Genomic DNA, 26,285 nt, shown 5'->3' on the forward strand with positions numbered 1-26,285 from the left:
ACTCTGCATTACCTGCAGATCTATGCCAGATTCTAAATTAATGGAATAGATCACTTTATTACAGAATTTGACAAATCAGGTCTTCAGATCACTTGTTTTCATCATTTTAGTACTTTCTAAATGTAATCAATTATAAAATTTACATGTTACTAAAATTGTGTGAAAAATAGGAGTGACCAAATGATGAGAAATGAGAAGCACAAAGTGGACCAAAGTGTTTTTAAAGTCAATAACTCCTGTGCTAAGGCCTTGTTGCTTTCTCAGCCTTTAAATTATTATCAGTTGCTTGGCGGTTAATAAAAGTGCATTTTCTTGTTTCTTCCAAACATCTTTTATTCTTTTTATTTGTTTTTCTAAACTTGCTTTCTGATATTCCATTTGAAGGAACAGAAGCTGTGCCAATCTTTGTCATTCGTGGCATTCAAATGAAACCAGGGTAGCAACTAGTATGTGGTACATTTGCTCAAGGTACAAAGTACATCAAATCCATTCTCCATTATCAATCCAGTGAATGTTATAGTATGGAATCAGAGTTACATAAATATTTGTTTGTAAAGGCCAAATTCACCTTAACAAAAAAAAATTCAAAATCAAAGTTTGTCATAATATCTTAAGTGACTTTAATATTATCACCTGGATAACACTTGCTCCCGTCATATATTCTGACTAACTAATGCTCTCAATTGACAGACATTCAGATATCTGTAATATGAATGTGGAATTTACTCTCGATTAATAGGCATTCAGAGATATGTTATATGAAAGTGCAACATTTTTTCTACGCATTTTTTTTCCAAAGGACCTTTCAGCACTGTTGTTCTAATTTTGTATTTAGCTGCTTCAATGACAAATACATAATAAGGTTTATATACTCAGAATTTGAACTCATTTTCTTTAATGAACCAACCACGAATGCATTGACATCAGTCTTATCCTGCTTGAATTGTACTTGAATTGATCCAAGTATTATATTGTTGAGAGCTTAGACTTAAGGCATGTTACACCAGACATGATAGCTCAGCCTTTGGCCTTGCCAAGGGCGGCAGAACCGGGGGGGCACAGGGGGCACGTGCCCCCCCACTTTTCCTCAGGTTAAAAATTTGCCCTTTTTCTACATAAAAATTGAGGTGTCTCAAGTTAGCAATTAGAGGCCAGGGAACCAGAATGAACACTCGGGAAGGGCCGTTTCCGGCCATCTAAGGGGTTTGTAAAACCAAAAAATTTCTTGTACGCTCCGCGCCAACCGATGGTGGCGCTCCGCTCAGATAGTCGTGCATACAACTTTGCAAATCCTGGCTACGCCCCAGACTTTTAATGAATTTTTGTTGGTCAAACTCAAAGCTATTTCGAATGGAAAAAAAAATGGTTAAGATATTATCAAGAAATAAACTCTAATCCAGATGATTCCTACATTAGCAACTACATAGCTTGTTTTCACCTCATTTTGTCTCAAAAGAAAACTTGTTCCTTGTTTCCCAATTTGCACATTGGATATTGCAGTGCTATATGCATATTTTCCTTGAGGGGGGGGGGGGGGGACGTTGATGGAGTGATGTGTATATGCAAATAAGATAATAGCCTACAATAAGAGTTATAAAGGGTATATAATGCTGCATCAGTCCAATCGAATTTCTGCAAAGTGCCCTTTGATGTTGGTGCCCCCCCAGATTGAAAGTGCTTCCGCCGCCCTTGGGCCTTGCAGTACTACATAGCTCTGTGACAGCTTCAGTGAGCCTCCTATTCTTGCACTGACAGTGGCTAAACCATTTTTATCCAAGCATTTGAGTTACAATTCATCCAAGGTATACTTCAATACCAACACTTAACATCTGAAGCCATTAAGAACTTTCTAACTTATACATAAATATCATTTGAGTTTTTCAACTATTTGTTTCAGCAGAAGCAAAGGTCAATTTTTTATTATTACAATGCTGGTATCGTGTAACATGCTGCTGATTATGTAAACACAGGTGTTCCTCTCAAATGAAAACTTCCCTGCTCATACCAGTGATAGATGAGTTTACACTGGAGAAATTGACTTTCTCTGGGAAGCATATGACATTTCAAAGTAAGGTTTTTTGGTCAGTTGGGATTGTTAACAGGTTTGTATTCAATGGATTGATCCTACAAGCATTTTGATCTGTAGTGGTAAATAATGATTCTTGCACTATATTACAAATATTTGCTGTTAAGTTTTGATTGTAAGTTGTCTGTATATTCTGCACATGTGAATATCACCGTCAGCTAATTATATGAAAAAGTACAATACAACAGTGCTAACTGAATGCAACATCTGTCATCATTATTGCATGTCTGTACGTAAGACCTTTCAGTGTTACAAACCCTGTCTCAATCAGTAGCCCAGTCATAAATCCAAGTTAGATGACCGAAAGAATATTTTGCATGAAATTTGTCACTTCTGTAGTTCTTTGTATAGCTCCGACAACACTTCTGCAGGATCTTACCTTTACTACTTAGTTCACCCTGAATTATGCTATGTCGTCTCCAAGCTTTGTGATGGTGAACTCATTTTGGTAGAATGTTCTACTGATCTATTAAATAATAATAAAGCTCCTTGAAGCGATGGCTCTTTGGCTAATTGTTACAAATACTTTTGGCACTTGATTGGTCATTTCATGGTCCATTCCATTAATAATGGTTATAAGTAAAGGTTCCCTCTCCCCAGAGCAGACTCGCAGGGTGATTGCTCTCATCCCAAAGTCTGGGAAGGATTCATCTTTGCTTCAAGATTATCGTCCTATTCCTCGTTTAAAGCTATTGCGGCCAGGGTGAAATTAGTTCTCCAGAATATGATTGGACCAAATCAGACTGGTTTCAGATTAGTTTTAGATTTGATTCATCATACTAATGATTTTAATATTCCTGGTTTTCTTTCCTTAATAGACTTTGAAAAAGCTTTTGATAAGTTGAAATGGAATTTGATACAGGATGCCCATACCTTCTTTCATTCTGGGCTTATGTTAGGTGTGGTATTCATGCACAACAGTGATGACTTGTTCCATCTTAACTACCAGCCCAAACTTTCCTGTCTCCAGAACAGCCTCCATATCTGGAAGAGTAGGGATTTGACTCCTACTGGCCGTAAATCATCGTTAAAACCTTTGGCCTCTCTCAATTGGTATATCTATTTCTTGTTATCATCAAAGGCTTTCATGAAGGCTATCATCAAAAAGCAAAATTTGGACCAACTTTTTGGGGAATGTTGGTTTACCTTGTAGTTTTATTTTATATGTAGAGAGATTGATGTTTAATAAACAATCATTGTTCTCTAAAGGCCTGTTCCCACGAACGCGGGCTTGCTTCACTCTTGATCGACCTATCGAGGCTAGGGCAACTTGATCCACCCTTTTACTCCGTGGGAACGGAGCAAGCCCGAGCTTGATCAAGCCCCTCATGAGAGGTGGGGTTAGGACAGCTAAGCCCGGGTAAACGTTAATCAATGTAAATAAACTATTGCCTTGGGGTGTAAAAGATACGATGGATTTTATCCGTTGTGGTTTGCGCCGCTTGCTTATTTCTGTATCGACATAAACTATGTCTATTTTCATACTGGTTGTGCATGTGTACAATGGACCGATGCAGCTAAAATGAAGGAATTACGTAAGGCATTGCTGAGTAGTACACATTGTGTAGCTGCCCGTGTATATCCGCATACATACAGTATAAAGTTTGAGTTGCTTTCTTGAAGACGTCCAGATAACCGGAAAGGCCATTATTATTATTATCATTATCATCGATATTTTCCTGTACAATATGTCGCAGAAGTAGACAGAGTAGAGTATGTGGTCGGAAGATGAAGTATTCACATTGCTTGGCATTTAGTGCGACGAAAATAATATTTCGAAATTTGATGGGATATACCGCAACGCTCCAGTGTACTGAGACATCTGTATGCGTATGGGAGAGAAAGGCTACGGCAGAACGGTCAGCCAAATAAAATACAAACTGAAAAATTTAAGCTAGGCTTACTGTTACTGGATTCTATTTTATCGATAATCAGGAACATTATATGTAATAGCCCAACTAACAAGTAGCCTAGTTACTTACTCATCAGGCCCGTAAAATTTTACAATCTTATAGGCCTGTATAAAAGAAAAATTTGTAAATCACATATCAAAGTAAAAATAAAAGGATAACTAGAATGCATGCATTCTGGATTCAGTCAAACAAGAGCCACATCACACATGTTTGCTAACTTAAAAAGACAAGACTTACAATTGACCGTAAAGAATTATTGCTGTGTGCATATCCCGATGCGGGAACATGTTTATAGACATGAAACCGATGTGCTGAACTTTTTCCCGCCGTTTAGACTGGGTGTCCCAAAGTCAAAATCATGGTCAATGAAGCTCTTAGTAAACGTCCATATAAGGGAATATGGGTGGAGTTTACATTCGCTATCTACAGGGTTGATGAATGACGTTTACCAGTTGAAATATGTGATTGGTTAATTGCTATCATCTTAAAACATAAAACACAAATCGCAGGACCAACTGTTTAATAGTGTAGACTGTAGAGCTCGAAATGAAATCGTGGCACAGTGCCCAATATTTGGGGGTACACGTTGTCAGTCCGACACGTTTTCAGTCCGAAAATAAAATACACGTTTTTAGTCGATAAAAACGAGTTTTCAGTCCGACACGTTTTCAGTCCGAAAATAAAATACATGTTTTTAGTCAAAAAAACGAGTTTTCAGTCCGACAGCTTTTCAGTCCGAAAATAAAATTCACAATTTACATGCATCTTGGTGCGGAATAGAGCAGTGTTTCGTCAAAAATGAAAAAAAAAGCCCCCACTGTATGGGTGAAAAAGTAACGTGATTTCAAATAATCCCTGGGCTCAACCCATGCAACAACATGGATAATTAAGTGACTACGCACCATCCATGACATCCTACGACCGAACAAGAACGCAACCGTGCGTGGTGATTACTTGCCGAAATGATCCCACCTCGCAACTCCCACCTCGCATTCCAGTGTTGTTTATTGGTCACATTAAAACTGCATTCATTGCCAAACTGAATACGTGTACCTCATTTTCGGACTGAAAAACGTATATTACACGTTTTCAATCTGAAAACGTGTATTTCATTTTCGGCCTGAAAACGTGTATTTTATTTTCGGACTGAAAACGTGTATTTCATTTTCGGACTGAAAAACGTTTACTACACGTGTTCAGTCTGAAAACGTGTATATCATTTTCATACTGAAAAACATGCATTACACGTTTCAGTCTGAAAGCGTGTATTTTATTTTCGGACTGAAAACGTGTATTTCATTTTCGGACCGAAAACTTGTCGGACTGAGGGGTGTACCACCCCCCCCCCCCCCCAATATCGGACTTTCAACGAATAGAAGATGGATTTAAGTTGCTCATAAACTAAAAATTGTGAAAGCATATGAATTCAAACTGAATAGAGGGGAAATATGTGGGTACAGTTATAACACATGGAATAGTTTTAACCACAGCAATCGTTATCCATGGAATATATTTAAGAAAAATGTTATAATTGAAACATATAAATAAGAAAAATTTGCTGAGATAAAATTCACGGATCAACTTTACAGCAAAAGGATAAACAACGAAGTCTTCTGTTCAAACTTTCGTCGTGTTACACAAAAACCACGAAAACACCGATGCACTACATATGTATATGACGGCTCAACGATGTTTTTAAAACACATATAATTTATATTGAATTTCACCGAAAATTAACAAAGAAATTAATCTGTATTCGAACGCGGTATTTGTCGTGATTACTGCAGGAACTGTATGGATCGTGGGTTACGTCGCCATCTGCATTTGCGAAGATGACGTCACGTTCTCTACTGTTCAAGTATATTTGAAATATCCACCCTAAACGATTAAAAATAGTTTCTCTGTCAAACGCATATTTGGAAAATTATTTATTGGCTTTAAGGTAACGGTCTGAGGGCTACCAGACAATTCTTTTAAAGATAGCATACTGTTGTTTAACTGGGGGTGGGGGGGGTGGCATTATCGGGATTTTGGCAGGCCAGCGAGTTTTCGTTTCACGTCATTCAGAATATGGTCCGAAATATACAACAACAAAAAACAACAAAATAACGGTGGACGAAAGATATGACGTGTTACACTTGTAAGATTTCCCGCGACCATCGTTTGGGTTAGCACTAATTTCCCGCCAATTTGTAAAGTGTAAGAAATGAATTATAAACGCTGCTTAGGAGTCATAATTGAACCACGTTATCTTACATCTGATCATAAGACATAAGGGGATGTACAAAATACTTTTTCTTCAAATAGTTATGCGTAGGCCTACCAGGTGAGATGAATGTATATTTAGCCAGCATGAATTGATCTAGTAACAAAGGCAAGGGCGGCGGAACCGGGGGGGGGGGGCACAGGGGGCACGTGCCCCCACTTTTCCTCAGGATAAAAATGTGCCCTTTCTCTACATAAAAAATTGTACTCTTGATCACCTTATTAGGTCAGCGATATTTCAGTAAGAGATCATCTAATCCTAATTGAGAAGTTTTAATGAATTTCTGTGGGTCAAACTCAAATGTTTACTACCACAAGGCTTCTAACATTCTGGTGAGTGCTTTTAAGCATATTCAATGTGTCCAAAAAATAATCCTAATACATTTCCAAAAATACATTGCTATATTACATTGTGACTTTGTGTTAAGCAGAAGCCATTTATAGCCTACTATGAATAATGAGTTTAGTTTTTATATCCCATAACCTATACCCCATCCTTTCTTATTTTGACATGTTTCATGCATGTATCGATCGCGTGTGTATGGACTTGGACTTTATGTTTTCACCTCATTTTGTCTCATCGAAAGAAAACTTGTTCCTTGATTCCAATGTGCACATTGGATATTGCAGGCCTAGTATGCATTTTTCCTTGAGGGGTGGGGGCGGTGGCGGAGCGTCCATACAGTCAGAGAGGGCGGATGCCCCCCTGACGGACTCAAATTGACTGCTGGCGCCCTTTTCAGCTTTTACCACATTTTACTTATTCGCGATTATTTACTATTTTATTGCGCTCTCAAATACCTATTGAGATTGTCACATTTTGTTGGTGTAATTTTCTGACAAAATGGCGATGACACCTATTTATTCTTCGGTTATCTGCAATTAGCAAGGCCCGGAAAGGGATATTACCGGCAATCTAGGGAGTATCTTTACTCAAAAAATTTCTGTACGCTCCGCGCCAACCTGTGGTGGCGCTCCGCTTAGATAGTGTCGAAAGCGCCCGGCCTACAAACCATTCTTGCCCCCTGACCATACCCCAAGCTCCGCCACTGAGGGTGGGGGGGGGGGGGGCGTTGATGTAGTGATGTGTATACGCAAATAAGATAATCAATAAGAGTTATAAAGGGTTCTTAATATCAGGCTGCATCAGTCTCATCGAATTTCTGCAAAGTGCCCTTCGATGTCGGTGCCCCCCCCCCATCCCCAGATTAAAAGTGCTTCCGCCGCCCTTGAACAAAGGAGGAGTGTTCTAGACCTACAAAGCCTAGTCGATGAGGCGAATGTTCGTAAAAGCACACCAAAACCAATACGTTCACTTCGAATACTGCGAACTCTGTATTAGAAAGTAATAACATGAAATGTGCCACCGTAAAGCGTTTAGTCTACACGCCATAACTTCTTTGATGCAATACTTGCAAAGTAAACTGCAGTGGAATTTCTTGTTGGCAACTTGCCAAGAAAAGTTTTTACATCTATGTCAAGTTCAATGGTACAGTATAAACAGGTGCGGACATCGAGCCCAGCCCAACCATTTTGTGTTAGGGTTTAAATATTTCTTTTGGGTAAAGTGTGAAAACAGATATTTTTCCGGAGTTGTTGGAACAATTGTACGCACACAAAGTCGGCATATCTGCTAGATATAATTGATATGATTATATTTAGGTTTTCCATTTTATTTTATTTTCATTTTGGAAACTATGAGAGATTTGTTTTACTTAACCCCCGCGAAAAGTCGTACCACTCATTGCACTCAAAATATTGCGCTTCAGATAGGAACAATGATTTCCCTGCCCAGTGCATTCACTTTTTCAAAGATAGTAAACATTGGCCGTATCGGGAAAGCCCCGGTAGAAAATAGCGTGTGTGCGCTGCTTGGATGATATATACCCCCCCCCCCCCCCCCGCGAAAAGACTCACTGCATAGCTGTCGATCGCTGTTCATATTCTCTATTGCAATAACCAGGTTCGGACGTTTTCCAAGGTTTTCCAAGCCTGCCGCTATGCCCGGAGTTAACTCGTTGAAACGCGGGTTCAAATTGCAGGGCTTATCTGCGGTTACAGTTTTTGCTCCACCTTTCCTTGCTTGAAGCAAGACCGCGTTCGTGGGACCGGGGTATAAGAGGGATTCTTACACTTTATATAAAGCAGTTCATTTTTTATTGCAAATTGAAAAACATTAAGCCCAAATGTATTAAAATTGAGAAGAAAAGATCGGTTAAAATTACCAAATCTTGTCAAAGTAATAAGCCATATAGGTAAAGATTTCGAAATTCCAATCCTCAAAAGATAAATGTCATTATTAAATGATGCACACTGGCAATCAAACATTCATACATTTTGTAAAACAAAACAGCATTCTGACTACATTTGATGTCATTTCTACAAGTATATTTTTCTTCCAAAGTATCTGTGTAGCTCTGAGAATGATGATGCAGGCTCTATGAGCTGAAGACTAACAGTAAAGATGCTTTTAGGGTAAACATGAATTTCCTTAAGTTTTTAAATGAATTACATTGTTGGCTCTTATTTAATATCATTTCAGGTCAATTTAATGGAAGATCAGGAAAGTTGAGGAATACTTAATGCTGAAGGGAATAGAAACAAAACTAGGAATTATGTCTTTAAGATCATCAAATCCCAGATATGGCAGATATTATACATGGGTTATACCTTAATCTAAAGCATTGTAAGGTGGTATTAGAAGATCTGAACTTGGTTAAGAATCATCATGAAAATCAATATCTCTGAGTTGTATTATCCCGTAGAGAGGAGGTACTTAACATTAATGATTCATGTCATTCTTTGTGCCGCAGCTCACTATATAAGCAACATTATGAAGGTTAATATTTAAAGAAAAACATCTAGATTTTATGTTCAATTATTTGTCAAATTTAACCAATATATACATACTTATTACACTTTATACCATATTAGAGCATTAAGTATTACCTTGGAGGTACAATAAATTGATTGTAGAAAAATAGCACTGACAATGAATATATGCACAAGTTCTCACTGTAACAATTAAAAGCATGAAGTCACAATATCAGATTAAACAACAGGCTGTACAGAATTGATGCTATGACATTAACTTCTTGAAGAACCAATTAGTATGATTCAATTCCACTCCAGTAATTTCCAAGCTATTGCCAATCATGATAAATGGAATTCCTGATATTAAAAGGATTTCAATATTTGGTAATTAAAATGTATCTTGAGAAAGAGCTTATCTGTTTTTCAAGGCTTGCTTCACAATGATTCCATAATTTAACCTTGCAAATCCCTCCCAGAAAAAACAACAAAAACAAATTACAATGCTGTACTTTGCTTTGAAAGAAGTTAGGGTGTTTGAGGCAATATAAAGGAGTATTATCTGCCTGACATGTTCTAAGAAGGGTCCCTAATTTTCATTCTGCATTCTTTATACAAAGCAAATCCGTAAGTCAGCAAACTGTGTCCCATCTTTTGCAACGGAACAAGCAGTGTATTTATAAAAAAAAGACAGATGATGGGTGATCTACTACTACAGCTTAATGTACACAGTAGAATGCAAATTGATGATAATTATGGCAGAGAATCAAGGATCCCATTGTATATAGTGTTATTGATACTGGACACATGCCATGAATTGCCGATAAGTCTTGAAGATGTCCATCTTATGGTTCATTTTGTTCTTACCCTGTGCTGTGATAATACACAATCATGTGTCCTGCACATAACATACAGAATGGAGGTTAGTGAAAACTCCAATTATATTGATACACATTGTCAACTGTACATACTAACCTACAGGCCTACTGCATGTAGGTAGTAGGACCTTCAATATATATGATAGCTAAAAGCTAAACTACAGGCCTATTGCATGTAGGTAGTAGGACCTTCAATATATATGATAGCTCAAAGCTAATAGACTAACCCATGTTTTCAGACTAGTATGTTTTAACATTTGTATAAACCAGCCAGTGTGTATATTAATCTTAACAAACATCTTTAGTTTGTTTATTGTTTGTTCTATCATCATAATAAGCCAATGTCTGAGAAACCTGTGATGACTGAAAGAGAATATTTAGGCCGTAAACAGAGGCACTCTCATTTGTGAGTGTTTATAATGGAATGCAGAATGAGACATTGAAGTTGCATGCATTAGTTGAATGAATTAATCACAAGAATTAATATAACTTAAAGCAATATCATGAACAGGTAGATTTAGAGTTAAATAATCTGTAGTTATACATTTAGATAAAACCAGTCAAATTCAGTCTGAAATAATCACTTTTGATCGAAGGTCTGATTCAAGAAAGAACATGGCATAAAGGTCATTTGTAATCTGAGATTGTAAAGCTTAAAGCATCTTGGAACATAAAGAACATCATTGTACCTTTGTAAAAAAAACATCCAGTTACCTGCCTCCCCAAGATCCCCTCTTTCCTCCAAGAAATAAATAAATATACAAATAAGGATATTGCAAAAGAATCCATAACCATACCAACAACTAAAACACTTATATTTACAGCTTATTTAGAAAAATTTCTCAATTTATACGATGTTTTGAAAGAACGCACTGAAAGAATAAACTTATAAAGGAGTAGAATAGAGACAGGAAGACACTGTGTGCAAGGTGATTTAACTAATTAACTAATTCTAAACATTAAACAAAACAGAAAGCAGAAACATCACACAATTAAGGTCATGTGACCAACACCTATCACAGCTCCATGTATATTGAATACTAAAATACTAAACACCCTCCTATACCATATATTTGTATGAATGACTGATTGGTCCACATCTAAAATGAAATATATGTGAATGCTGAAAATACAACGCAGTTTTAGCATATTGAAAGCAATGAATATTCATGAATACAGTACAAATGAAAGACAATTTAATCTAGTGAAAACAGTAATATTATAAACATATGAAAACCTTCCTGGTACTTACAATAAATAAATTGCACACAATTGTGAATTTGCTTGAACACATCAGTTTACCACAACATGCAAAGAACTGGCAAACTAATTGAAAAATGATTTAGTGTGAAAATTATTTCTATGAATTAGTAGAGTATATTAACTTTAGAATTAAAAAAACACAAAGCAATTCATAGCAAAAGGACCTAGTATATGTAAAGTGTAATACAGTAAAGACGGTTGTTGACTAAAGATCTATAGTAAACAGAATACCTCATTGAGTTATGTACATAGAAGGTGAACTAATACCAACAAGCATACATTGCTGTAGGTAGGACTATCTTTAAACACATTCTGATCAATGAATGTTCTACGCAGCCTTGAGAAAGGAAATTAACTGACACATCACAGAATCCATATATTAGAGGGCAGTAGACAAGAACTGAATCTATTAAACCAATCTCTATCTCTCTCATCAGGAAGTGAAACACTTGGGATATATCGGGATGCTCTGAGTGTTAACTCAGATATGGCCAACACCACAAACCTTGGGATATATTGTGGTACTCGGAGTATAAACTCAGAGATGGCCAACACCAATAATCTTGGAATATATCGAGTTGCTCTGAATGTAAACTCAGAGATGGCCCAACACCAATAATCTTGGGATATATTGTGGTGCTCTGAGTGTAAACTCAGAGATGGCTGACACCAATGATCTTGGGATGGTTAGTAAAGGTCAATAAGATTGTGCTACAAGCTGATAAAAGTACCTGGTATTTTGTTGTGATGTGTAAAACTTTGAATTACATTCTGTAGTTTGATGTTCATACACAAGCAATGTGATTTCATTAATACGACAGTAAGGTCACCTAACAAGACTGACCACCATGAAGTAATCATGGAAGACAAGTTTGACCAAAAGGAAGATTTAACAAAATCATAACAACAAATTCACTGACAGGTTAACTGCAAAATAACCTATAATCATATTTTGGTTGTAGGGAAGTCAACAAACATTGCCGAAGCTTACTACATAACTGGGATATGAAACGTTCAGTATTTATTTATTTTGTTCAACTATTTCATTATCAAATTCAGAGTATAAACTTAATTGTGTCCTGCTCAGTAACACATTTAGAGAGGAACACTTTCTCTCATATCAACTATTGAAGTCTTCACTAAAGGATACTAACACAAGAAAAAGATTACTGTAAGTCCTTGAAGGTGTGGTAATGCAATATTATTGTAAGGTAATACCACCACCATCATGATTTGTCACAGTCATCATCATTATCACGATACCCTATCATCTTTGACTTATCACTGAGGATGCCAGGAAAACAACGTTACAACTGGCTGCTTGCTCATATGATCACTGATACTGTAGTTACTGACCAATATCTTCGGGAAGCTACGCTGGTAATTCAATGATCATCTTCACTGTCAAACAGCTCCTCTCCTTGGAAACCATAGAGTACTTGCATTATGTGGCGTACACATCTCATTGAGGCCGCTTTACATTCAGTGCTGATAGGTGAGAAGTTGAGGAAGCCATGAGGAAGACCGTCAATGATATCAAGCTGTACATGCTTATTGCGTCGCTTCAGCTTCTTGGCAAACATAACAGAGTCATCCAGTAAAGGGTCTAAGGAACAGGCCTGAGAAAAAGAAAATACCACATAAAGATGAAGAGAAAACACCATATATACATCAAGAAAACACACCATACATACATAAAAAAACCACACCATACATACATCCAAAAAAAACCACCACACGAACATGGAGAAAACACCCCAAATATATAAAGAAAAACACCATATACATCAAGAAAAACACCACACATGCTTCAAGAAACATCTCAATACATCAAGTAACACCACACATACATCAAGAAAAATACCATACATAGGTCAAGAAAACACATTAGGGAAGCTTGCAAATCTAACCGCCATGTCCAGGCCAGCGGAAATCTCGCACCATTTGCTCATTTCGAATGTGCATATTAGTACCATGGCTGAATGCACACCAGCTGATAGCCAGTCTGAGTAATGAACACAGCGTCATGACAACACACAGCTGCTTATTGTTCACAAACAATGAGCAACCTTGGCCAAGTGAGCGGATTAACTTTGGCGGTTTTGACAGTCAATAGAGCTGTAGTTTACGTTGCAAATCGCCCTATTTTATACACTAACATCCGCCACTACCAAATGTCCGAGATTCAATACTTTATATAATTCTTGCAAATCTTCCAAGTTATCAAACCTCAAACATTTATGAACCATTGTGACAAACGGCTTCTCGAAAGTGCGATAAAAAAGCACATAGGTAAAGCCTTTACCTTGGCCTGTACATTACTAGCCTTGATCAATGAGTGATACATAACTATTATTGAAAAAGTGAATCAGCCATTGCATTAAAATCATGCGACCCAAGAACTTTGGAAAACCTATATTGACATACCAAAAGTCAAGCAGAACAATAATTAAGCTACGCCCCACAAGTATGCTAACTACAAAGACCATCGACCGTAAAGTTGATCTCTGTATAACCGTAGTACGTCCCTCTAAACCGTGGAAAATTTAGTGCGAGCTACTTGCGACACAATTTAAGCGAATAAAAAAATGGTTAGCCTTGATTTTCCCATTGACTTAGTGTGTTGTTAGGCTGCCATGTGGTTAGAAATATAAGACGTTTATTCGGTGAGAATTTGAGTGCGAGCTAACTGCCACAATTTCAGCAAATAACAGATGGTTAGGCTTGATTTTTCTATTAGCTTAGTGTTTTGTTAGGCTGCCACATGGTTAGAGATATAAGAGACAGTATTCGATGAGAATTTTGGTGCAAGCTTATTTGCGATACAAGTTCAGCGAACAAACACGGGTTAGACTAGACTGCTCCCATCATGTTTTTGTGTTGTTATGCGATCGCAAGAATTGTTTGGAGACAGTTTGCACTCAAGTGTGAATCATTATTTGCTTGTAGCTGTGTTCATTATAGCCGCGGAGAAATCCACCAGTCCGGACTCGGTGGTTAGATTTGCGAGGCTACCCTTAAGAAAACACCAAATACATTAAGAAAACACCACAACTAATTAAAGAAAACACCACACATACATAAACCACCTGGCATTGGATGGTTACCGTAGACAAGCATTGGCAATGCTAACAAAATCCACACACAAGCACCCATCTAGGTATTTCCATGGTAACCTGAGGAGGTTGGATGACCTGTCTCTTGGAGAGTTGCCAAACAGGCTTCCAGTTCACTCCAGATATTGTAGAGCTAACATTATAGGAGAGAAGGTAAGTAGTAAAATAGATTAACCAAGATGTTACTTACGATGATGTGCATAGGTGGAAGGCCTTCTAATAACTCATCACTGGCAACATAGGGTGAGATGTATGGGTTACGCATGATGGGTATCTCTCTAAACCTCTTTACTGGTGATGTCACAAATGGTGATGGGGTTGCACCATCCTCCTCCAACAGATCTAGCTGGAGATTATCTCTTCTCAGAGCACTGGGTTCAACATGCTCACCGCTCTGATCTATCATAGTCGACGCTTGGTTATTATTTAAACTGGACTCCTGTAACACACGTTCACTGTATCCACCATTCTTTAAGACAGGAATCTCTGGGGGCTTGGAAGGGTCAAACACAGCCACTGACTCTCCAGTTGGCAGCTGAAAAGGTGCTGTGTTTTGTGTGTTTTCTTTATCTTCATTTGATTCAGTTGTGGCAGTCTGCTCAGTGATGGCAGGCTTTGGAATTTCTTGAATTCTCTCTTCGAGGCTTGTTCTCTCTACTGAATCACTTAAACTGTCAACTTTACTCTCTCCCTCAATACTACTGTCCCCCTGACTCTCAGTGGAAGAGTCACCCTCCTGGTTGATTATGTGTGGGTCCTCTTTGATCTTGTCAAGGCTTGGTGTACTTGCTGCACTGGCAGTTCTTGGCTTCTTTCTTTCTACCTCCTCATCTGATGAGGCTGTGCTTAACGATGAGAAGGATGGCGCTCTTCTGGGAGACATCTTCTCATTAGCTCTCTGAACCAATGAGATGACAGAATCTAGTGAGAGATCCTCCTCCTTGACACCAGAATAGGCTGCGATGCTGCGCAGATGGATCCCAAGTGGAAGCATTGGATCAAAGAGACACATGAGACGAGATGGTGAGAGAGAATGATGGACAAGGAACGGAGCGTATGTTGTGACAACACCATCAGGAATCTGAATTCCATATGAGGCAGCTCTCATGGCCACTGCTGTGGCCAGATTACCACCAGAGCCATCGCCAGCTATGCAAATGTGTTCACCAGTAGAACCTTTGGAAGTAAAGAGGATACAATATAGAATACTGAATGGCTTGATATGGGGATAACCTATTACTGGACATAATGAATGGCTTGATATGGGGATAACCTATTACTGGACATAATGAATGGCTTGATATGGGGATAACCTATTACTGGACATAATGAATGGCTTGATATGGGGATAACCTATTACTGGACACAATGAATGGCTTGATATGGGGATAACCTATTACTGGACATAATGAATGGCTTGATAGGGGATAACCTATTAATGGACATAATGAATGGCTTGATAGGGGATAACCTATTACTGGACATAATGAATGGCTTGATATGGGGATAACCTATTACTGGACATAATGAATGGCTTGATAGGGGATAACCTATTAATGGACATAATGAATGGCTTGATATGGGATAACCTATTAATGGACATAATGAATGGCTTGATATGGGGATAACCTATTACTGGACATAATGAATGGCTTGATATGAGGATAACCTATTACTGGACATAATGAATGGCTTGATAGGGGATAACCTATTACTGGACATAATGAATGGCTTGATATGGGGATAACCTATTACTAGACATAATGAATGGCTTGATATGGGGATAACCTATTACTGGACATAATGAATGGCTTGATATGGGGATAACCTATTACTGGACATAATGAGTGGCTTGATATGGGGATAACCTATTACTGGACATAATGAATGGCTTGATATGGGGATAACCTATTACTGGACATAATGAATGGCTTGATATGGGGATAACCTATTACTGGACATAATGAATGGCTTGATATGGGGATAACCTATTACTGGACATAATGAATGGCTTGATATGGGGATAACCTATTAATGGACATAATGAATGGCTTGATAGGGGATAACCTATTACTGGACATAATGAATGGCTTGATATGGGGATAACCTATTACTAGACATAATGAATGGCTTGATATGGGGATAACCTATTACTGGACATAATGAATGGCTTGATATGGGGATAACCTATTACTGGACATAATGAATGGCTTGATATGGGGATAACCTATTACTGGACAAATTGAATGGCTTGATATGGGGATAACCTATTAATGGACATAATGAATGGCTTGATATGGGGATAACCTATTACTGGACATAATGAATGGCTTGATAGGGGATAACCTATTACTGGACATAATGAATGGCTTGATATGGGGATAACCTATTACTGGACATAATGAATGGCTTGATAGGGGATAACCTAATACTGGACATAATGAATGGCTTGATAGGGGATAACCTATTACTGGACATAATGAATGGCTTGATATGGGGATAACCTATTACTGGACATAATGAATGGCTTGATAGGGGATAACCTATTACTGGACATAATGAATGGCTTGATATGGGGATAACCTATTACTGGACATAATGAATGGCTTGATATGGGGATAACCTATTACTGGACATAATGAATGGCTTGATATAGGGATAACCTATTACTAGACATAATGAATGGCTTGATAGGGGATAACCTATTACTGGACATAATGAATGGCTTGATATGGGGATAACCTATTACTAGACATAATGAATGGCTTGATATGGGGATAACCTATTACTAGACATAATGAATGGCTTGATATGGGGATAACCTATTACTAGACATAATGAATGGCTTGATATGGGGATAACCTATTACTGGACATAATGAATGGCTTGATATGGGGATAACCTATTACTGGACAAAATGAATGGCTTGATATGGGGATAACCTATTAATGGACATAATGAATGGCTTGATATGGGGATAACCTATTACTAGACATAATGAATGGCTTGATAGGGGATAACCTATTACTGGACATAATGAATGGCTTGATATGGGGATAACCTATTACTGGACATAATGAATGGCTTGATATGGGGATAACCTATTACTGGACATAATGAATGGCTTGATATGGGGATAACCTATTACTGGACATAATGAATGGCTTGATATGGGGATAACCTATTACTGGACAAAATGAATGGCTTGATATGGGGATAACCTATTAATGGACATAATGAATGGCTTGATATGGGGATAACCTATTACTGTACATAATGAATGGATTGATAGGGGATAACCTATTACTGGACATAATGAATGGCTTGATATGGGGATAACCTATTACTGGACATAATGAATGGCTTGATATGGGGATAACCTATTACTGGACATAATGAATGGCTTGATAGGGGATAACCTATTACTGGACATAATGAATGGCTTGATATGGGGATAACCTATTACTGGACATAATGAATGGCTTGATAGGGGATAACCTATTACTGGACATAATGAATGGCTTGATATGGGGATAACCTATTACTGGACATAATGAATGGCTTGATATGGGGATAACCTATTACTGGACATTCATCATCAGCTTGAACCTGGTCAACTTTAGGTTGTATTATTTCTGAAATGTTACAGCACAATAAGCTAATTATACACAGTAAATGCAAATCATTTTGCTCTACTGTAATTCACATTATGAACCACAATAACATTGTAACAGGTACAATAAACAAAAAGGGTATAACTATAGTATGCTACTGACCTAACCAGATGTTACCTATAGTCCTGATGTGTTCATAACATTACCATACTTTGTTTCTGAGTTTTCAGTTCATAGTACTGATACTTCTGTGAGGCATGCTAATAGCCTGATAATATCTGTTCATACTTAAGGACCATACTATCCTGTATGCACAACTGAATGTTAAGGACCATACTATCCTGTATGCACAACTGAAGGTTAAGGACCATACTATCCTGTATGCACAACTGAAGGTTAAGGACCATACTATCCTGTATGCACAACTGAAGGTTAAGGACCATACTATCCTGTATGCACAACTGAAGGTTAAGGACCATACTATCCTGTATGCACAACTGAAGGTTAAGGACCATACTATCCTGTATGCACAACTGAAGGTTAAGGACCATACTATCCCCTATGCACAACTGAAGGTTAAGGACCATACTATCCTGTATGCACAACTGAAGGTTAAGGACCATACTATCCCCTATGCACAACTGAAGGTTAAGGACCATACTATTCTGTATGCACAACTGAAGGTTAAGGACCATACTATCCCCTATGCACAACTGAAGGTTAAGGACCATACTATCCTGTATGCACAACTGAAGGTTAAGGACCATACTATCCTGTATGCACAACTGAAGGTTAAGGACCATACTATCCCCTATGCACAACTGAAGGTTAAGGACCATACTATCCTGTATGCACAACTGAAGGTTAAGGACCATACTATTCTGTATGCACAACTGAAGGTTAAGGACCATACTATCCTGTATGCACAACTGAAGGTTAAGGACCATACTATCCCCTATGCACAACTGAAGGTTAAGGACCATACTATCCTGTATGCACAACTGAAGGTTAAGGACCATACTATCCTGTATGCACAACTGAAGGTTAAGGACCATACTATCCTGTATGCACAACTGAATGTTCGAATGATCAGGAAAGACTGGAGGAGGATGGAGCAATAAACTAAATTAGGCAGATTTAAAGCAATGCTCAGCAAAAATCTCCCAGAAGCAACAGTAAGGTAATTGGGGGTAAGGGGTGGGGGCACGGGGGGGGTGTATTGGAGTTTAGAGATGCAACATTCCAATACAAATCAAATTAAATCAGACACAAAATTTGATTTGATGCTGTTGTAATGGGGAGAGTAAGTCGTTTCTCTGAGGTGTGATGGGTTCATGTCTATCAGTTACCAACTGTAGGATGAATATTCTCCAGGAGAGTTCCTTGCACACTACAGAGCAATAATCAGAATAGTAGAAAAGATAAGAGAGTAGTGGGGGGGGGGATGCCGACTCAGACAGGCTTGGTGTGACAGGCACAGGATGCACAGGATTTGAAAGGTGGGGAGGGGGGGCATCTAAATTTTCCTGACTGATTTAAGTAGGGGTATGAACCATTATGAAAAGACCAGAGGTATTCTATAAAGGAAAAGTTTTGGTCTTGTGTTCATTGAAGTTTCTGCCATATAAGGGGGTCTGAGAAACAATTGGGAAGTTAGACTACAAATGGGGGCATTCTGAGGCATATTTAGACAAAATTTTAAGTCTATATATTAGTAGCTCTAATCAAAATGCAAGGGTGTGCTACAAAATATTCTTAATATTTGTGTGAGGTTGAAAAAATGGGAGGTCTGCATCTGCAATGCCTGGAGGTGGTGAGAGGAGGGGAACCTGTATACAACTGATTGTCAATCCATCATTAACTTGTTAAACATATGTAGAAAATTGTAATCACCATGATACAACTCAGTTTTCGAACATTTTCTTTTCTTAATATCTCAAATGAGAAAGAAATGGATCTAAATTTTCTCTCTCAGAAAGAAATACATTTCCAATTATTTATAAATTTTGCATTTGATCTTACCAAGGTAGGGTGCATTCTTGACAGCCCAGGCATATGCAAAGAAACACTCCTCAAAGGCTCTAGGGAAAGGAAGCTCAGGAGACAAAGAATAGTCTATAGACACAATGGGAACACCGAGGTCCTTTGCCCAGGAACGCAGGTAGACCTGGAAAAATAACCAACATAACCAAAGAGGAAAATAGATGATGAGAGGATTGAATCTAGTTTATTAAATTCAAACTTTGAAAATAACACTATCTTTATAGGAATTTTTCAATTACATTCTATTGGGTATATTAAAAAAAACTCCATAATGTTTTCATCACCAGAATCCTAGTTAGGGGATTTTTCATGCTATGTTTCAGGGGAAGTGAATTTTTAAAACCTCCTGCCAACTTAATCTAATATATTTTGAACAGTGGAGAACGACGAGCGCTGTGACGTCATCGCGGCACTTCATTTCAGGAGTTGCAGGGACACTATCATTTGCAAGCTAAACTGTCGCAAGGAAAGTTACAATTTCTGTAAGTAGCCAATTTTCGATTGAAATTTCCCAGTGAAGTTGCAAGTTAGCAATCTTTTGAAGACTTGAACGTTCAATAATTCCCTAACACGGTTTTCTAGCACTAAATTTCTCACCAGATAAATGTCTTATATTTCTAAGCACATGGCAGCTTAATAACACACTAAGTCAATGGGAAAATCAAGCCTAACCATTTGTTTATTTGCTAAAATTCTGTCACAGTAAGCTGGCACTAAAATTATCCACGGTTTAGAGGGATGTACTACTGTTATGCAGAGATCGACATTACGGTCGATGGTCTTTGTAGTTAGCAAACTTGTGGGACGTAGCTTAATTATTGTTTTGCTTGACTTTTGGTATGTCAATATTGGTTTTCTGAATTTCTTGGGTCGCATAATTTTAATGCAATGGCTGATTCACATTTTCAAAAATAGTTACGAACCACTCGTTGATCAAGGCTAGTAATGTACAGGCCAAGGTAAAGGCTTTACTTATGTGCTTTTTTATTGAACTTTCGAGTAGCTGATTGTAAGTATTGAATCTCGGACATTTGGTAGTGGCGGATGTTAGTGTATAAAATAAGGCAATTTGAAACATAAGCTACAGCTCTATTGACTGTCCATACAGCCAAAGTAAATCCGCTCACTTGGCCAAGTGTGCTCATTGTTTGTGAACGATATGCAGCCTTGTGTTGTCATGACGCTGTGCTCATTACTCAGTCTGGCTATCGGCTGGTGTGCATTCAGCCATGGGACCCAATATGCACATGCATAATGAGCAAGTGGTGCAAGATTTCCACCAGCCAGGTCATGGCGGTTAGATTTGCGAGGCTTCCCTTAAATATATCATTTTCAAAGTGATACATGTTGTTGTAATAATCTCAAGTACTTCAAAACATGTTGATCCATCCAAAGCTAGAGAAGATCTAGAGTGACAACAAATAAAAAGATTTACTTATATTTTGGTTAAATGTAAAAAGTGAGGAGGAAGTTTACTTGATACCTCATGCGACTTGGAGGTGTGGCCGACAAACCCTCCACCATGAATATGTATGAGAAGCCCTTTGGACATTGGGCTGGGTGGTTTCTTGGGCGGTATATTACCCCTGCTGTCTTCTCGCTGTTCCTCGCCATCTTGTACCCAAGCCTGTGAAACAAACAAAGCTGTTTGTTACCATGCATCAAGTTTAGGATAAGAAACACAGTCTACTTGAAGAAATCATGAGAGCACTCAGAGGGCAGACTACAAAATAATTCAGAAATAGAATACTCAAGCTAACAGGTTGATGTATATAACAACTTGATATCACAAAGTATACAAATATGATATTACATGAAAATAGTGAAGGGATATTAATATACACTTTAACATATGAAATAGTGCTTGATTTGAAGTACATATCCAAAGGAATATTTCAGTGGCAGTCTACTGGGTGTGTGAAAATACTCCACAATTTTTTCATTGTCACAGTCCTAGTTCTGGGCTTTTTCATTTTTGAACCTTGTGCCAACTTAATCTAATATGATTTGAACAGTGTAGAACGATGAGCGCTGTGATGTCATTGCGGCACTTCGTTTCGGGAGTTGCAGGGACACTATCATTAGCAAGCTACACTGTAGTGAGGAAAGTTAAATTTCTGAAACGAAATAGCGATTAAGATGGAAATTTCTCTTTGAAGTTGCTAGTTTGCAATCTAAAAGGTTTGAAGGTTCCATAAGTCCCTAACTAGGTTTTCTTCATAATATGTTGTTCAGATATTTATTATTTGAGCAATTTTTTTAATCACAGCAGTTAGCAAAGTCTGTACACATTCATCTGTATTGTATCAAGGCCAAGCTTAGAGTGAGATGTGATCGAGTCTGACCAATGTGCCGAGCTGACGTCACCAATCAACGTAAGTCAGTGTAGACTCAAACTTACCAGCAGGACGGGCCAACATTTCATGCCCTCTATCACAGAAACTAAAATTCAGCACAGGGCAAGGCTTACAAAGCGATTATAAAGACAAAAAATGATATGACCGGAAGGATTGGATCCCATTTTTCACTAAAAAAGCTCCTATAAATAAGTATGGAATCTTTAGGTATCCTTACTATAATATACACAAAATATTTCAACTGTAAAGCAACATTGTCAATGTTGACATTCTCAGCTGCTCACAATTGGTTTATAGTTCACTTCCTTTGGCAATGTAAACATCCTCACATAATATTTCATTCATACTTTTCCAAGTAAATGAACGTTTAATAAAACAAATAAAAAAACCGCCAACTACATCCTACAAAAGTTTGTATAATAGAATAAATACCTGTCACTTGAAAATGGTAACCACTTTATAAATATTCTTCTTTAAGGTATGCTTGGTAGCTCTTGAAAGCTTAAGTAATGCTTACCTTTGTGCATTTTCTTTTCAAGATATTTTTTTTTTACAGTCCCACAATAGTAAAAGCATAGTTAGTTTAGTGCAAATTTATGCATTACCCTCCATAACTCATTGCCTTTATGTAACAAGGTAGTCAAGCAATAATTGGTACCAACCTGGCCCTCTCTCTCCACAAAGCTAAGAAGGCGTATCTGAACTGGCCCTGGGCCGACATGAGCACAAGGAGGGGTGATAGTAGCTGTTTCCTCAGAATTGTCCACACGTTCCATCTCAAAGTTGTGAGGTGTGATTTGGATAAGTTTATTGATGGCTACTGATCCTGCCATAAAATTACACATTTCCTGTAGAAAACGAGACAAGTTTGAGATAATCACGGTCAGAAAACACACATAAGGAGACATACTGGGAAACCGAGTTGAGAATGTTGACCTTGTCCGGGATGACTACCCTCATCATGATCCTAACTAGTTCTCTGTCTCTGCGTAGCTCTTGGTAAAGAGTAGAAACAATTATATTTACCATCAAACCATCAAATTTCACTTGATATGATCGTCAAGAAGATTTAAGATTTAACTCCCTACCAGAGATAAAAATCAGGTGGAAAAACCTATTTTTATAGTAAATGCATACAATTAAATCCAAAATGTTTCCAAAACCGCATTCCGACTTGAGCCGAAGTCATGAAAAATAGGAAAACCATACTTTGTATCTATTCACAGTATGAAATTCATGTAACATGCAAACAATGTCACTGTAAATTGGCAAATCACTACGACATTTCACAACCTACAGTCAATTCATGCAGATGGTTAATTGTGGAACCAGAACAAGAGTGACAGTCAGTATTTCTTTTACATACCCTTTTGTCCCTCTACATTCTAGCAGCTAACTAGAGAGAGCACATATAGCTCCATACTAGCAGCTAACTACAGAGAACAAATATAGCTCCATACTAGCAGCTAACTAAAGAGCACATATAGCTCCATACTACCAGCTAACTACAGAGAGCATATAGCTCCATACTAGCAGCTAACTACAGAGAACACATATATAGCTCCATAATAGCAGCTAACTATAGAGAACACATATAGCTCCATACTAACTGCTAACTACAGAGAACAAATATAGCTCCATACTAGCAGCTAACTACAAGAGAACACATATAGCTCCATACTAACTTCTAACTACAGAGAGCACACATAGCTCCATACTAGCAGTTAACTACAGAGAGCATATAGCTCCATACTAGCAGCTAACCACAGTGAGCACATATAGCTCCATACTACCAGCTAACTACAGAGAGCATATAGCTCCATACTAGCAGCTAACTACAGAGAACACATATAGCTCCATACTAGCAGCTAACTACAGAGAGCATATAGCTCCATACTAGCAACTAACTACAGAGAACAAATATAGCTCGATTCTAGCAGCTAACTAGAGAGAACACATATAGCTCCATACTAACTTCTAACTACAGAGAGCACACATAGCTTCATACTAGCAGCTAACTACAGAGAACAAATACAGCTCCATACTAGCAGCTAACCACAGAGAGCACATTAGCTCCATACTAGCAGCTAACTACAGAGAACAAATATAGCTCCATACTAGCAGCTAACCACTAAGAGCACATTAGCTCCATACTAGCAGCTAACTACAGAGAACACATATAGCTCCATACTAGCAGCTAACTACAGAGAGCATATAGCTCCATACTAGCAGCTAACTACAGAGAACACATATAGCTCCATACTAGCAGCTAACTACAGAGAGCATATAGCTCCATACTAGCAACTAACTACAGAGAGCGAATTTAGCTCCATACTAACAGTTAACTACAGAGAGCACATATAGCTCCATACTAGCAGCTAACCACAGAGAGCACATATAGCTCCATACTAGCAGTTAACTACAGAGAGCAAATATAGCTCCATACTAGCAGCTAACTACATAGAGCATATATAGCTCCATACTAGCAGCTAACCACAGAGAACACATATAGCTCCATACTACCAGCTAACTACAGAGAGCATATAGCTCCATACTAGCAGCTAACTACAGAGAGCACATATAGCTCCATACTAGCAGTTAACTACAGAGAACAAATATAGCTCCATACTAGCAGCTAACTACAGAGAGCACATATAGCTCCATACTAGCAGTTAACTACAGAGAGCATATAGCTCCATACTAGCAGCTAACCACAGAGAGCATATAGCTCCATACTAGCAGCTAACTACAGAGATCATATATAGCTCCATACTAGCAGCTAACTACAGAGAGCACATATAGCTCCATACTAGCAGCTAACTACAGAGAGCACATATAGCTCCATACTGGCAGCTAACTACAGAGAGCACATATAGCTCCATACTAGCAGCTAACTACAGAGAGCACATATGTGAAAGGAAGACAAGTGATATTAGCTAATCCAGTTGTTTTTTATTTGAGATTTCTACTTACTGCAAGATTATCTCCCTCTGATATGGCCCAGAAAGCTTTACAGATGCGGACATCAGAAGAACTGAACACATCTAAGAGCTGCTTCCCTCTTGTATCCGGGTTTGTAGAATACCGTCCTCTTCAAGAAAATTAACAAAAAGAATAAATGTACACTTTAACAATGATAAAGTTGTCAATTTGATGGATTATTTCTAACTGCCAGGTTGTTGAATTTTTTATATTTTTAAAGGACAAAAAAAAGGAATTTTAATAAATAATTTATTTTATGACATGATGCCTTCATGTGTCTGTCTTTTTTATACTTAGAAACTTATGTTGACCCTGGAATAGGTACTTTCTGATCTAATGCCAAACTTGTACTTAGTTGTTCATGCATGCAAACCTTAATTCATTTCCAAGAAGCTTTTGATAGCATTGATAAAAAGATCCAACTGAAGTTGCACCCCTGCATAAACTTGACTGCCACTAGATGACTTAATAGGTATTATCCATTGTTACATCATTGGTTTAGAAGCTATTTGATGTTGGAAGCAACATGTTGTGACTCTGTGGGTTTGAGAATAACACCTCTTTTGTACTCCAATTCCTGTCTTTTTGTCTACTTTTTGTTTTCTCAGGCTGTTGGGGTGGGTGGGAGGGGAACTAGAGGGGGATACTCTGGAGAGAGGAGGATACTCTATCACAGTGTTACACTGTTCCTGCAATCTTTTCTATTTAAAGCATTAGAAGCCAAGAGGAACATAGATCTAGCTCTGTTGTGACTGTAAGTTAGCACTAATCACTGAAATGTACTAAACCTTTAATCACAATTAAGCTACAGTATACAGAACACCAAGTTTCATACTTTAAGTATACTGGAGTACTGAAGCCTGAATTGAGAGTAATTTCAGTGAAGCTTCTTGTAATCAACTGTACTTATACAGTAGGCCCTCACAGCAGGTATTATCACTTGTTGTTTTGCTGCCA

General features: G+C 38.0%; 1 protein-coding gene across 1 annotated transcript in view; it reads right to left on the reverse strand.

The window, feature by feature from the left end:
* Window positions 1-8,637: 8,637 nt before the first annotated feature.
* The window catches only part of LOC139976995 (hormone-sensitive lipase-like), a 35,671-nt gene continuing 18,023 nt past the window's right edge, over window positions 8,638-26,285 (reverse strand). The window contains exons 3-8 of the mRNA XM_071985937.1: window positions 25,320-25,437; window positions 23,009-23,194; window positions 21,473-21,616; window positions 19,969-20,113; window positions 14,523-15,508; window positions 8,638-12,835 (exon numbers count right to left, since the gene is read on the reverse strand). Of these exons, the coding sequence (XP_071842038.1) occupies window positions 12,602-12,835; window positions 14,523-15,508; window positions 19,969-20,113; window positions 21,473-21,616; window positions 23,009-23,194; window positions 25,320-25,437 (1,813 nt within the window). The 3' untranslated portion in view covers window positions 8,638-12,601. The remainder of the gene's footprint in view (window positions 12,836-14,522; window positions 15,509-19,968; window positions 20,114-21,472; window positions 21,617-23,008; window positions 23,195-25,319; window positions 25,438-26,285) is intronic.

Source organism: Apostichopus japonicus, chromosome 12 (genome assembly GCF_037975245.1).
Source record: "Apostichopus japonicus isolate 1M-3 chromosome 12, ASM3797524v1, whole genome shotgun sequence".
NCBI lineage: Eukaryota > Metazoa > Echinodermata > Holothuroidea > Aspidochirotida > Stichopodidae > Apostichopus > Apostichopus japonicus.